Below are 13,599 nucleotides of genomic sequence, written 5' to 3' on the forward strand. Positions count from 1 at the left end.
ATAATCAGTATTTTCTGTAAGATAGTTGAATGTACCTGTAAATGTAATTCACAACTGCTTAAATCAATTAGTGTACTTTATAATCGATGCCATGTTTTCTTCCTTAGAATCAGGTTAATATTAAACTTTACATTATAATACGCAATAAATATACCAATATTTTCATGGTGTTGATAACATTTTTTCTCCTTCATAAATTAATTGTGACATGTTTTTAGAATAAGCAAATTTTCTTTTTATGTGTATTTACACTGTACATAAAGATATATATACATTACTTAATCTAAGTATAAACGTATTAAATCGTCCTCCTGAGCAGGATAATTTGTTACCGGACACTTTTTAGTTTCACATATTACAGGAAGAATACATTGATAGCAGAATGCGTATCTGTAAAATCAAATAATTATGGGATATAATTTTAATATTTATATTTTCAATATTACTTTTGATGAGATGTATATACACACCCAGAAACAGAAAGTACCATGGGCACCCTCAATGCTTTATAACAAATGGGACATTTCCCTTTATATTGTTTAGCCACTTCTGGAATCTAGTAATGATTGTTATTAGTATAAATCTATGAAGATTCTATACATTTGTAATGAAGTGTCTACAACAATTCTCACCTTTGGTGGTGGTGGGACAGGTAAGGTCATAAAACTTTTCTCGTAATGTTCTTGAGTCCACCATGATACAAATTGAAGGAAGAATGCTCCAAATTCTAAAGATGTTGTTATTGTTCGTTGAAGTATATCTATACTATCATTGATACCAAAAGAATTGTGTTTTATTTTCCTTAATAAATCAGAAACAGTAAGTGCTGGCCTTGGTTCAGCATATGTTAATGTAATAGATAAAAGTCTCAGAAGTGGTGATTGATAAACTGATTTCCCAGCAACATACAATATATAGTTGTACAATACCATGAATTCATACGTCATGAAACTTATTGTGTATCCCTTAACAATGCAATTTCGGTATATTTTCTGCCATTTCTATAATAAGACATTAATTATTATCTTGTAAGATATTTATTACTGTGGATGTTAGAATAGACGTCAATATTTACAGATTGTGGAGCACAACCATCTATTTCTTCAAGTTGATATTTTTGACTTATTTGTTGAAGCTTCTGTTTCAAATATGGGAATAGAACTATCAATATTAAAGATAGTTTCTCTTGTTTGTTTGGTAATTTACGTTTAATTATCGAATCTACTATTGCTATACGTTTCAAGCCATAAAATGCTTCAGAAAAGGAAGCAGCTGAAAATTCATTTTTATATAATAATAAGTATTATTGATTAAGTTATTTACAAATATACCAAGGTTTGGATACTTACAATATTTCTTCAGATAATATCTTTGAAGAGCTATGTTAAAAATTAAGTAGGCTTCATCTGCCCATTTGAGCAGATGTCCATATCGTTCAGGATTAAATGACAGAATAAACTGGAAAAAATTTCATTATGAAACAACAAAGTGATCCATCTATAGTGAACATAACCTACCGATAAAAGTTTTTTGAAAGCCGGTTGAACGGTTGATGCAAATGATTCCTGTGCTATAATTTCGAATATAGAAGGCCTTATAAAATTGGTTCCAGTTAAATGCGCTCCTTTTTCAGCCATAATTTAAATTCTTTTTCTCAATGCCACTATACACCTTTGCATAATTTATATTATTGACCTATGACCCCATCGTAATTAGAAAAATGTTAATACTACAAGCAAGGTCTATCAAATATTTGCTTTATTTATACTTTAATTTATATTAAACGATAAGGATTACCGGAAGTGATGTATATTTGTTTCAATCTTATTTGCTTTAAAGTATTAAATATCATGATGATACCTAAAAATTAAAGGTTTGGTTATATAAATCATAAATGACATCATAAGAATTCTACACCCTCACGATATGTAAATGCTTCTCTATTAAGTCAACTAAAAAAATGTTATAATTTATTTGTACATGTGTATATATTAATTAACAAGTTGCAAATACAATTGATTAACTTTAGCATTAATTATAAAATAGATTATGTTATAAGAGAACTTTTCTTGCTATTACCTAATTGAAAATTAAAGCGAAATGTAAATTTCAATTTAAAAATATTTCCCGCGAAATGTATTGTACATCATTACATACAGTGATGCCTCACCAAATTGTGCTTTTTTATCCCCATTATTTTAGCACGCATTCAGCTTCGCGCAGTTGGTTCAGAAGGAGGACAGGAGATGATCGAAAAAAGAAAGAATAAAAGCAACGGGTTTTATGTGGAGTGTCCACACAGACGAGAATCTAGGTCGTCTCACTCAACTGTGCTTGCGGTCTTACTCTTTCGCGCATGCATTTACCTGGTGTTCCATCTGAAACACTCGACGCGATATTTCATTTGTACTGTTCGCCAGCGGTATACCAGCAACTATTGCAAATACGAACATAAATGCTGTATCTTTCTGACATACTCAATGTAAAAGCTAAGGTTCTACCCAATGTAATTTAAACAACATATACGTATACATTGGTCGTCAGGGTGACGTTTCACTTGTGGGTTGTATTGATGTCGTGCTCTCTTGCTCACTCACCTCTCTTTGTCTAAAACTGAGAGGACAGCACTGCTTAGCTGTGATGCATCAACCAATCAGAGAAAGGCAGTTTCTGTACCATACCTCAAATTTTTGAGCCCTTCGCTTCTGGCACTACTGTATTTTCCTATTGACTGTTTTGGTGACTTTACCGTTAGATGACGCCATTGGTCTGCATCGCGCTTTCATACGAGTGTTTAGTTGAATAAACAATATTTTGTTAATAAACTTATGAAAATGAGACTACATTTTATTCGATTGATTACAATTGGGTGAAAATTGATCGATCCATTCTGTATATTGTTGATTCAGTTGAAGAAAGCAGACATTGTCGAAATTGATTGTAAATATTTCATAACCTATAATACTGAACGACGTTTTCAAACAACAAATTATGGACAAATAGAAAATAACAAATTAAACCTACATGACAATTGGATTCGTCGAATTGAATCGCAAAATCGATGACTGAAAAGGTAATTGATCAAACTATGAAAATGGAACGAAAATGTGGCAATATAATGAAATTATTTAAAAATGAATATTTCTTAGTATAGTAACAACGTGATTATCATCAGAACATTTACTTGTTACATTACACTTACTACCATGTCTGGCAAAGGCAAGCAAAGTTCCAAAAAAGCTGTCGTCAAAGTCAGGGAAAGTGGGAAGACTGTTCAATCTTCAACACTTAATTCTGATACAAGCTCGGAAAACATGGAGACAACTATGTCGTTGTCTATTTTAAAAATTGTTGACAATAGCCGTGTTCTTCCAAGATATACCAGTATTCTACAACGCAATATAGAAGAAGGTGTTGGAATGGAAGACCTTGATACACTTCAATTAGAATTAGAAATGCTTTTATCTTCTGTTGTTGTGCGACATCGTATGATTCAAGAGGAAATAGCGAACTTATCATCAGCAGAAGAACGCAGGGACAGAAGATCCAAGAGTGGTAAAGGTCTTTCTTTTCTGGACAAGAAAGTTAAAGAAGAAAGGTTTAAACCAAAGGAACTTAACACTAAAACTCAATCGCCTTTACCTGCAAAGCTGTTCAAACAAAAAGCTGTAACTAGTTCAAATTCTCAGGTCATTCCAAATGTCCATGAAATGTCTAGAATTGAAGGTTCGAAATCTGAATCACCAAAATTACTTCTACCAAAAAATGATACTCCAAACAAATTTTGGGCATCTGTTGACCCATACTGTACAGACATTATGCCTGATGACATAAAGTTATTGGAAGAATTAATTACTACACACAATGATATCAGTGAGTTTAAAAAAATTCCTCCATTAGGCCGACATTACAGCCTAATGTGGGCTCATAATGATTTGCTGCAAGAAGAGGATGCAGCAAATCCGAATAGAGACAAAAAGAAAAGTCGTTCTGACGTGTCTTTATTAGTTGGAAAGAATGATAAAAAAGCACATAGTATAGCAGGACCTCTCACACAAAGATTAGTCTCTGCATTATTGGAAGAAAATGTATATGTTGCAAATAACAATACAGATAATAAACTTTTCAGGGATAGTGACCCCCCTGTTTTAAGAGACCTTACTATTCAAAATTCCATTAATTTAGAATTACGGATGCACAAAGAACTCGTTGAACAAGGAATTTTAGAGCCAGATGCGCAAAAGAAAGGACAAGACGACGACGAAATTTTGACGGAAATTAAAAGATGTCAGCAGGAACTTACTGCACTTTCTAATCATAATGTAATGCAATTGAAGAGATTGCTGAATTTGGCACAAGAAGAGAGTAAACGACAAGCACTGAAAAGAAAAATTAGTACAGCAGATGGTGAGGTGATAGAACATTACAAAAAATTAATGTTATCAAAACAAAGGAAAATGCCATTAACAAAGAAGGAACAAGAAAAGGCGTGGTCCTGTTTACGAGAGAGGGAAAACCTTTTAGATCAACTTAACATGTTACCTCATAACAATTTAGCAGAACCGCAAATAGGTTTTGGCAAAACTGTAAATTAACATTTTTTTATACTATCGTATATTATGATGTCTACATAAAAAATTTACGAATGTTAATTTTATTTTTAAACTAAAACGTTTAAAGTTAATTGAAAACTGCAATGCATACCGTTTTTAAATGAATGAAGACAAAAGACTTTACTTACATTTTTTTAAGTAAATATTATTCTTAACTTACATTTAGAAAACGTTCATCTGTCATCTCGCATATGGGAAAATAAAGCATAAAAAGCATTTTACACATTACTGTATAAAATTGTACAGTATTCTCTACCTGTAAATTCACAAACATTAAATTTATGCATATATAATACATAAAGTCTGTAATGTAGTTCGCTAAGATAGCTAGTTATTTCAATTTAATAAATTAATAATTACAAATTTTAATTTTAATTAGATTAATGCCTAGATGCATTTGGCCTATGTTTAATATCTTGTCAGCAGTTGTTCTTGAATTTACGTTTTATATTTAATAAACATAGATAGAAAACAATCACATGTGTACTATTATTTATTTTCTCCCATTGTAACTGTGTACTTTAAATAACTCGTACATAAATTGTAATACTGTGTTTTGTAGAAAACACTTTCAAAGTAAACATGGTAAACTAACGAAAATGAAAAAATTGCATACTTTAGTATTAATTTTAGATTCGTTACTTTTTAATTATTTACCTACAATATTCTGATATCTTACATTTCATAAAAGCAATTTCCGTGTGAAAATATTTGGAAACCACAGAATGACATTAAGATATCGAAGAGAAGGAGAACAGAAACAATAAATAATATTTTCACGACAAAAGTGTTTATTCGATATCACTGTACAGTTTTCCGTCAGGAGTTACGTCAACAACGTGCGCGCGCGACTGCACAATGATGAACCATATCCGGGTAACAAAAACGTTCAAAAGTGTAGTACTACTCTTTTGGATCGATATATTTATGTCAAATACGTACGTGCGTATTATGAGGGGTATGCAAGTGAGGCTGTTTTTTTCTTTTCGCTTTTTTAATAAACTTCCAGTAACGTCTTATTCGTTCATTATACTGATTTTTTATAACAATGTGAATTACGCTACATGAGACAGTAAACCATGAAATGATTATGAACAAGTCAAAAGGCTTGAAGGGGTTAGGACGATCCGATAAATGATCCAACACGTGTACAGCCAAGTAATATTTGCATTAATTCTCGTACCGTCGCACACCCCGTCGAACCAGAACTCGAGCTTTCTCTAATGATTTCATGGCATCCCGTTTACCAAGAACAGCTTCCACTGTTCCCAGTCTGAGTCAGAAGATGCTGTCTTGGCAGTGACGCACTAAAACTATCAGAAATTTCTTATGCGATGTTGTTGACTTAGAATGCGAACAAGAGCAGGAAAGCCATCATAAGGCAGAAAAGACCCATGGCCTCGGACAAGGCGAAACCCAAAATGGCGTACGAGAAGAGCTGTTGCTTCAGCGATGGGTTCCTCGCATAACCAATAATCAACGATCCGAATACCGAACCAATTCCAGCACCTAAAATTGTAACAAAATCTCAATTTCTTTAGATCGGAATCTTATATATAGTTAAACAAAATTTATAACTGTACTGCTATAAGGATTGATTGAAGGAACTGGGACTAAAAGACAAATAATATAACGAATGCCATCATTAAGCAAAAAAGACCCATTGCCTCTGATAATGCAAAACCAAGAACAGCATAGCTGAACACTTGCTGTTTCAGAGACGGGTTTCTGGCATAACCAATAATTAAAGAACCAAAAACTAATCCTATGCCAATTCCTGAAAAAGGAGAATGATGAATATAGAGCAATTATGAAAGGAATAAGGAACAGAAATCAAATCTGTAAAAAATTTTAATTATCAAGGATAACAAGAATATGACTTTATTTATTGTATACCTGATCCAGCAACACCAACAGTGGCTGCACCAGCTCCAATAAACTTGGCAGCAGAGTCAATGTCGCGGCAGATTGTGGAAGTTTGGAAGTTACGCAGAATAGGTGACTATAGAAAATAATTAAACAGATAACCTGTATATGAATTATGAATGAATAGTAAGGTGGCTCTATATAAGGCTATAGAGTTTAACATTACAAATAATGTAATGTATAAAATGTTTTGTATTTAATCTTTGATTCTTCTATGTAATAAGGTATCTATGATACAAAATAATTCTAGATTATCCAAGTATTTTTACACTGCAACAATGTGACTTACATAACTGCTATTATTGGTGTTACATATTAAGTCAATACATTGGTATATTAAAACCAAATTTATCTAGTCTTTATTAAAAAAAAAATAAGCTTCATAAAAAATACTGCATCTAATGCAGTTATCAGATTGTTGTGTAAGCTAGATAAAATAAAAATATATATATATCGAAATAAGTTCAAAAAAATAATAAATTTTTTTATAAATCTATCTCTTCAGCAATTTTTAGGTAAATTCGAAGATCCTATTTCAATGGTCTGCATATAATTAGTCTTTTTGTTCAGTTCATAGTACATTCTAAGTGTCATGATATCAGCAATCATTAATATACATCAACACACAAAGTCAATACAAAAATCTGTGGTTCATGAATGGCTGTTATCCAGACAAAATTAATTAATGATTTACTATTTTAATTCATAAAAACTGTTCTGTTGTAAGAATAAAACCACTTATGTAACCTCGAATATGGGAGAGGTTATGCAATGTGTAAAAAAAGTCAATGGTACTCGCGACACTTACCGGGCTCTGGATTTGATTTTGTTGAAGAAGTTGACTGTGGTTGACCACAGCACTGCTCAGCGGCCGCATGTAGCTCTTGGTTCCAGCAACCAACTACGGAACAAAGTATTCCAGAATCACGGTAAAACAATGTCGTTGCGTTATATAATAATCGTACATCACGAACAAACTGGAAAAATGAAAATAAGATTCTCTCTACTCACGGTGGACCTGGCCAGAGGCGCAATGAATCGGGTGCAAGCGAACATGGTGACGTTTGACGTTGTGTGGTCGCTGAGAGATTACCTGCAAAACGTCCGTACGGCAATGTATAAAGGAAACTGCCTCGAGTTCGTACGTAAGACGCGTGCACAATCTATACAGAGAACCACTAGGCCACGAACTAAATCCACGAAGCGCAGGATTACGTAACGCGTTATACTAAATTGTTCCACAAGACATTCGTATAGGGTGGCAAGGTTGAAATTAACTTGTGAAAAATGACAATTTTCCTGTTGTCAAGGGAGCGATAATTACTTCAAAAAAACGTAACGAGAGTACGACCGAAACACTAGAAAATGGCTACTACTCGTGTTCTTCCCTGATGGCCGGATATCGGTGCTGTACAAATTTCATGCTGATTATATCACGAACGATATCCACAAAGAAACGTATTTCCGTGAATAATTCAACGTGAGAACAAGTTAACGCGACGATTGATGCGATATTTCGGTGATTTTCTTTTAATATATCGAGATCTTTACTAGCGAGCGGTCGGACTTACCAGAGGACAATGTCGAGAGGCGGTAAGAAGACCCGGCCTTTGGAATGTTGAATTCGTTAGTGACTAGAGAACCGTCGACGAACAGCCTATCCTGAGAGACCAAAAGGAACAGACTTCTGTGCAATGACCTATTCGCCACTTCCAACGGGCCGAGGATCGCCGATTCTCAGTATCGACCAACCGAATTTAGCCGAGCGCCGTTTTATCTGCAATTACTGATCAATTCAGTTCTTCGTCTGCATTTCCGGCAACATTTATTTAACTTTGTTCTTTATTATTTTGTATGAAAAATTCTTATTTCTTTTCATTAGATCAATTTTATGCTCAATCTTACGAAAAACCAGTCAATCTTAACGAAATTATATACAAAAGTGGACACTTACTTGATTCTCCATTACTGGTTACATATTGATTCAGGAACATGTTTGAACATGTGAAACCCACTTTAAACCTGTGAACAACTGCATACAATCAGAATGTGTAGAATTATATGTCGTCTGCTTTGATATACAATGGGATGTTCACACATGAAATAACCATTCTAGAAATAAGAAGTATTTATTAAATTACATATGCAGTATGAATTTTTGTATTGGCGCGGATCAGATATTATATAGGTATATTTACGAATTATGTATGTACATATATGTTATTATTTGAAACTACTTTATGTACGTACATACACACACACATTGATGTGCATGTGCAAGCATGCCGCAATGCTTGCACTGAAATAATAAGAAACATAACCTCACATTTTGTAGGTTACTTATTAGCATGTATGTAATATTTAACAGTAGAATGAGTAGGATATCAAAATTTATTAACTCAACAACATTTCGATATTTTATACCATTTATGGTACTTGTAATAGGAGGTTCGTTTGCACTTCGTGAAATTACGGAAGTAAGGTAATTACATTAAGGTTAGACCTTTAAATTTTATAACATGGAAATAAGAAATACTAGTTAATTCCAATGATTACTAGATATAAATACCGAAAATCGACAACGTACGATATTAAAAGAGATATAAAAAAAGCAGGTATTACAATGAAAGAGTCTATTCCTCTAGAAGAGATATATGAAGATTTGCAGAAGGTATGTAATTTTGATTAAAGATATTATGGTTGTATACAAGAATAATAATTTTACAGATCTTTTATGATATGATTTTGAGTGATATATATTTCATATAGTAGTTACTATTCATTTACATAAAGAATAATCATTGGATTGTTGATCATTTTAATGTGCGCATATGAAATAAAACAAATACATAACTGTTAAATGTTATAATTATGAATAATAAGTTCATAAAATACTTTTTACTTTTATGTACTAATTAACTTCATTATTTTGTATATTTATATGAAGTTTAATATTGATAATTAAAGGACTCTGCTTTAACCAGAAAAGATTTAACAAAACTTTCTTTATACAATTTTTGCATTCTTTGTGAGATATATTCTTTAGTCATATTTATTGTCATTTGGAGAATAAAATAGGATCATATAGATTCGTCAATACTGATTTGATAATCTACTCTCTTTTCTTGTCTGTATTGTTATATCTTTATTTCATTTACATTTTTTAGAATTCTGATCTTGATGATTGGAAAAATGTAAGAATACCAAGACCTTGGGAGGAGAAATAGTAAAGGTATTAAATAATTCCTAATTAATCGTAAACAAAGGAACGTTAGTTTATTTTTCAGTACATTTTTAATAGCATATGAATATGTTTGTACAAAATTGTAATACTTAGAATAATGCTGCCTGGCATCTTATGTATAATAAAGTGAGATCCCACTAAATTATATTTGTACTTGGATTTCCATCTTATACTGTTTTTATAAATCTCATATTTTTTCTACATATAATAATCTTCATGTGCAACGTAATTTTACACCAACTCTATAAATAAATAATATTTTTATATGATTTTAAAAAATTTGATTTTATAATATATTATACTTACTTCTTTTTTTAAATCCATACATGCTTAATAAACCTTGTTGGCTTTGTACTGAATTCAATTGTTGATTTTTACGAGTACTGCTTGTCGTGTTTGTTTTACTACTCGAAATCTGAAATAAATATTTTAGGACTTAATTAGATGTGAATCTTAGAAAAATATATAATATGATGTTGTAATACTACTTACTCTAGAATTTGAGGACTTTCTACTGTTAGGAAGTTTGGTTTTCTTATTTGTATTAGACCATTTAAATAAACTACTAGTTAAGGTATTTATATTTTCTTGTGAAACTAAGAAATCAGAATCTGCAAGAGATTCTGATGATTGAAATGGTTCAGCTACATCATCTGATTGATTGCTGTTTCTACTTAAAACAAATTCATTCGTTTGAGTATCTAAATATGACTTTCCAAGATCAAAGTTAGATGAACTATTTGAATTATCAATAACATCACGCTGACTTGATGTAGATGATGAATTACATTCTTCGTCTGTATCCATTTTGTCAGTTATTAATGAGGATTGTACATTAATGTTACTGGTGGCGTTATTTTCTTCAGTCATCCTATTTCTTTCTTCTTGTAAAATTTCATTTGAATTTCTAGATGCACACAATGCATCATCGTCAATTATGTTATTATTATTGCATTTTATACTAGTATTAGCAAAGAATTTACTTTCTTCAGTAACATTTTCATTTATAATTGTTCTTCTAACACGCATTTTGCCTCTCCCCAGTATACGACTTATGCTTCTAAACAAAAGACTTGGGGAAACCTCATTAGTGGATGGCTGCGTGGAAAAAGGATTCATTCGTCTAATCAAAATAGGAGATGTCCTTTCTTCACTAAAAAAAGAGAAATTTGCTTCTAAATTATTTTCCGTTTCAGAGTCCCTAGATTCATACATATTTAAAATCTCATTTGTATTCAGCTCTGTAGATTCTGTAAAATTTAGATACAATCATATTTAGCTATATTCTATCAATAAAAAATACTGAATAAAGAAATAAAGAATATACTGCAATACCGGTATTATCTTTATGCTGTGATAAAAGAGACCTTCTCGAACGATTGGTTTGGAGAATCATCTCTTTATTAACAGTCTTTTGTTGACGCTTATTGTGTGGAGACTTTTCGATCAAATTTTCTTTTAATTGAAACTTTCGTGACCAAATACTAGTATTTTGAAGTTGAACTGACTTCCGACCCCAAGAATTTGATATATTTTGATTCTGAAAAATACAAATCGAAGTGATATTCGGTATTAAAATAAAAATTTAGGTACTTGTACAAATCATATATTTCTATATGTATTGATATTTACCTCCTCTTTATCAGGATCAAAATTGTGAAGCACTTCTGCAGTAAATGGATCGCAATTTCCTAAAGCAAGTTGTAGTGCATTATCCTGATTTGTTTCTACACCAGCATAATATAATTGCTCTTCTGTTATGTCAGGAGAAGGTGGATTCAAGCGAACTTGTTTTCTTTGTAAAGGACAAAAGACTAATTGATGTTTGAAAGTAATATCAGCTAATATAAATGCATCTCTGTAGTCTTTTGTTACAACTAATGATTTCATCTTTAAATAAGATCCCAAACGAGTTAAACCCTATGATAATAATAATTGTTATTGATTTATATACATAATATTATGGAGATCAATAAAAATAAAGTTAGGTACAACTTGCCCTGTATATATTAGAGTCCGTATTTAACATAATAAATTTTTTTGCTTTACTCAACCCAATACCAGGGAGAGAAGGCAAATAATCACAACCTGACAAAATGCACATATAACGAAAACTGTCCATACTAAACTGTTCTGCCTGCATATCCATAGCAAGATGTATACGTTCTTGATCTACTAAAGTACCATTACCATATATATCCATTTTGAAAAATACCTATAATAAAAGAAAAAATAATTCAAAATAAAATTTATATAGTATTCAAATTTAAATAAACAAGACATGAAAATAAATACAGTGTAATAAAATGATAGTAACCTTCTTGCAACCAAATAATGTTAGGTCACTGTCTTCTGTAATAACAACATCAGCAATTCCACTAATATTTAAATACGCCAATTGGGCATCAGCCTCATATGGTGCTACAATGCAATCAACATTGATTTGTTGGCATTGTTTAATTAATTCCAAAGCCATTTCATGTGTAACATCTACAGATCTTCTTAACAAGTTTCTTCCTTCTGCATGTTGTCCCATTTTTATTAACTCAATAGCTTTGCTACGATTCATTTGTCTAGCTCTAAAAAAAATATAATATAAAATTAAACACTAACTTTACCAGATATTTGCAAGATTAAATGTTGTAAACAATTCATAAATATGAATTTATGGATTTTTTAAAAATATTAATTGAGAAATTGTTTTCTGAAATTCCAGATAAAAATATAAATACAAAATTATTCATTTAATAAATAGTGGACGATTAAATTTGTACATACTCTCGTCGTTTAACTTCAGTTTGTGCTTTTGCAGGCAAATGTCGTCCATCAAACACAAGAATTGGTTTAATTTTATTACTAAGTAACATACATACAAATTTCATACAATAATGAACATACCTAAAAAGAAAATGACTTTTATTCAATATACCGTTTTGATAAATAATAGTTCAACAATGACAATATTCTTACGCATCTGTCGGTTGTCCCATGGCCAATTTATCAGCACACGTAAATACACCTTTATGTAACCAACAATAGGAGTCAATAGCAACAGTACCACCAGTGAATTCGTTAATATTTGTTTTTCTCGAAGATTTTTCTAAGAATGGAAGTAAACCCGTAATACCCATATTTAACTTTTAATAAAAACACTAAGGAGTCAATCGAACATCTGATCCGAATCATATACACTACGTTACCGTTATTCACATTGCCGCCAAATTATTTCAATCATTGAACATAATTCATGATTAGATGTACGTATGTACAAACATACTACCCCCACCCAAGATCACCGAAGCGACAACTGTCGTAGTTTTTTGTACTAAATATTACATAATCCCTAAATTGACTTACATATTTCGTAATGGTAACACCGAAGCCTCCAAATCTTAAAAGTGTAATATCGAAATAAGTAGTAGATATACTTTTACGATTGTGGTGATTCGGTATTATTACATTACGAAATAAAAAGTAAATTTTGGGTTTAGTATGAAAATCTACGATAGTTGTCGTCTCAATCGCCTGATTTTCACATCGTGTAGATTCGCGCGATCATGAATGATCACTGTTGGCAAGATGTCATTCTTTTTCTATGGTTTTCATTGTTTGGCGCTTACAGTACGATTTAAATGTAAAATTTGACATGCGTTTAATTTTATCTATTTTCTTTGTGATTTTTCGAAAGACAATTTTTAAAATTCCTACTTAAAGTATGGATTCAGGTAAAGCAAATATGTAGTACTTTAATAAAATTGTAGTGATTTAAAGAATTACAAGTTTTTGAAAAAATTCAGTAATAATATGTTTTGCATT

General features: G+C 31.5%; 5 protein-coding genes across 14 annotated transcripts; 2 read left to right on the forward strand and 3 right to left on the reverse strand.

The window, feature by feature from the left end:
• Positions 1–211: 211 nt before the first annotated feature.
• On the reverse strand, positions 212–2,581 carry Pex12 (peroxisomal biogenesis factor 12). 7 transcript variants are annotated; one of them, XM_078187933.1, is made up of 8 exons: positions 2,171–2,368; positions 1,798–1,860; positions 1,518–1,695; positions 1,350–1,458; positions 1,076–1,272; positions 633–1,001; positions 471–556; positions 212–390 (listed from the first exon to the last, which is right to left on the reverse strand). In XM_078187933.1, the coding sequence occupies exons 3-8, from the start codon at positions 1,635–1,637 to the stop codon at positions 279–281; spliced, it is 993 nt and encodes a 330-aa protein (XP_078044059.1). In that variant the 5' UTR covers positions 1,638–1,695; positions 1,798–1,860; positions 2,171–2,368; the 3' UTR covers positions 212–278. The 7 variants fall into 7 exon arrangements, with proteins under 7 accessions (XP_078044059.1, XP_078044056.1, XP_078044057.1 ...); XM_078187930.1 differs by having other exon boundaries at positions 2,080–2,298; XM_078187931.1 differs by adding an exon at positions 2,452–2,581 and having other exon boundaries at positions 1,518–2,386.
• A 125-nt stretch (positions 2,582–2,706) lies between these two features.
• Positions 2,707–5,116, forward strand: Ada3 (transcriptional adaptor 3). Of its 2 annotated transcripts, none has more exons than XM_078187927.1 (2): positions 2,707–3,073; positions 3,150–5,116. In XM_078187927.1, exons 1-2 carry the CDS (start codon positions 3,062–3,064, stop codon positions 4,593–4,595), a joined length of 1,458 nt encoding a protein of 485 aa, XP_078044053.1. In that variant the 5' UTR covers positions 2,707–3,061; the 3' UTR covers positions 4,596–5,116. The 2 variants fall into 2 exon arrangements, with proteins under 2 accessions (XP_078044053.1, XP_078044054.1); XM_078187928.1 differs by having other exon boundaries at positions 3,155–5,115.
• Positions 5,117–5,386: 270 nt separating this feature from the next.
• Positions 5,387–8,266, reverse strand: Atpsync (ATP synthase, subunit C). Its single transcript, XM_078187937.1, has 5 exons — positions 8,111–8,266; positions 7,551–7,632; positions 7,348–7,440; positions 6,510–6,615; positions 5,387–6,122 (listed from the first exon to the last, which is right to left on the reverse strand). The coding sequence occupies exons 2-5, from the start codon at positions 7,593–7,595 to the stop codon at positions 5,959–5,961; spliced, it is 408 nt and encodes a 135-aa protein (XP_078044063.1). The 5' UTR covers positions 7,596–7,632; positions 8,111–8,266; the 3' UTR covers positions 5,387–5,958.
• A 281-nt stretch (positions 8,267–8,547) lies between these two features.
• On the forward strand, positions 8,548–9,843 carry L(3)neo43 (cytochrome c oxidase assembly protein COX16 homolog l(3)neo43). The gene is made up of 4 exons (XM_078185179.1): positions 8,548–8,727; positions 8,875–9,021; positions 9,099–9,210; positions 9,707–9,843. The coding sequence occupies exons 1-4, from the start codon at positions 8,690–8,692 to the stop codon at positions 9,764–9,766; spliced, it is 357 nt and encodes a 118-aa protein (XP_078041305.1). The 5' UTR covers positions 8,548–8,689; the 3' UTR covers positions 9,767–9,843.
• A 44-nt stretch (positions 9,844–9,887) lies between these two features.
• Tos (Exonuclease tos) lies at positions 9,888–13,060 on the reverse strand. 3 transcript variants are annotated; one of them, XM_078185176.1, is made up of 9 exons: positions 12,754–13,019; positions 12,562–12,681; positions 12,101–12,362; positions 11,783–11,998; positions 11,416–11,703; positions 11,119–11,323; positions 10,276–11,033; positions 10,090–10,198; positions 9,888–10,025 (listed from the first exon to the last, which is right to left on the reverse strand). In XM_078185176.1, exons 1-9 carry the CDS (start codon positions 12,912–12,914, stop codon positions 10,015–10,017), a joined length of 2,130 nt encoding a protein of 709 aa, XP_078041302.1. In that variant the 5' UTR covers positions 12,915–13,019; the 3' UTR covers positions 9,888–10,014. The 3 variants fall into 3 exon arrangements, with proteins under 3 accessions (XP_078041302.1, XP_078041304.1, XP_078041301.1); XM_078185178.1 differs by lacking the exon at positions 9,888–10,025 and having other exon boundaries at positions 10,070–10,198; positions 12,754–12,883; positions 12,984–13,060; XM_078185175.1 differs by lacking the exon at positions 9,888–10,025 and having other exon boundaries at positions 10,070–10,198.
• Positions 13,061–13,599: the final 539 nt, after the last annotated feature.

This window comes from Augochlora pura, chromosome 7 (genome assembly GCF_028453695.1).
Source record: "Augochlora pura isolate Apur16 chromosome 7, APUR_v2.2.1, whole genome shotgun sequence".
Lineage (NCBI taxonomy): Eukaryota > Metazoa > Arthropoda > Insecta > Hymenoptera > Halictidae > Augochlora > Augochlora pura.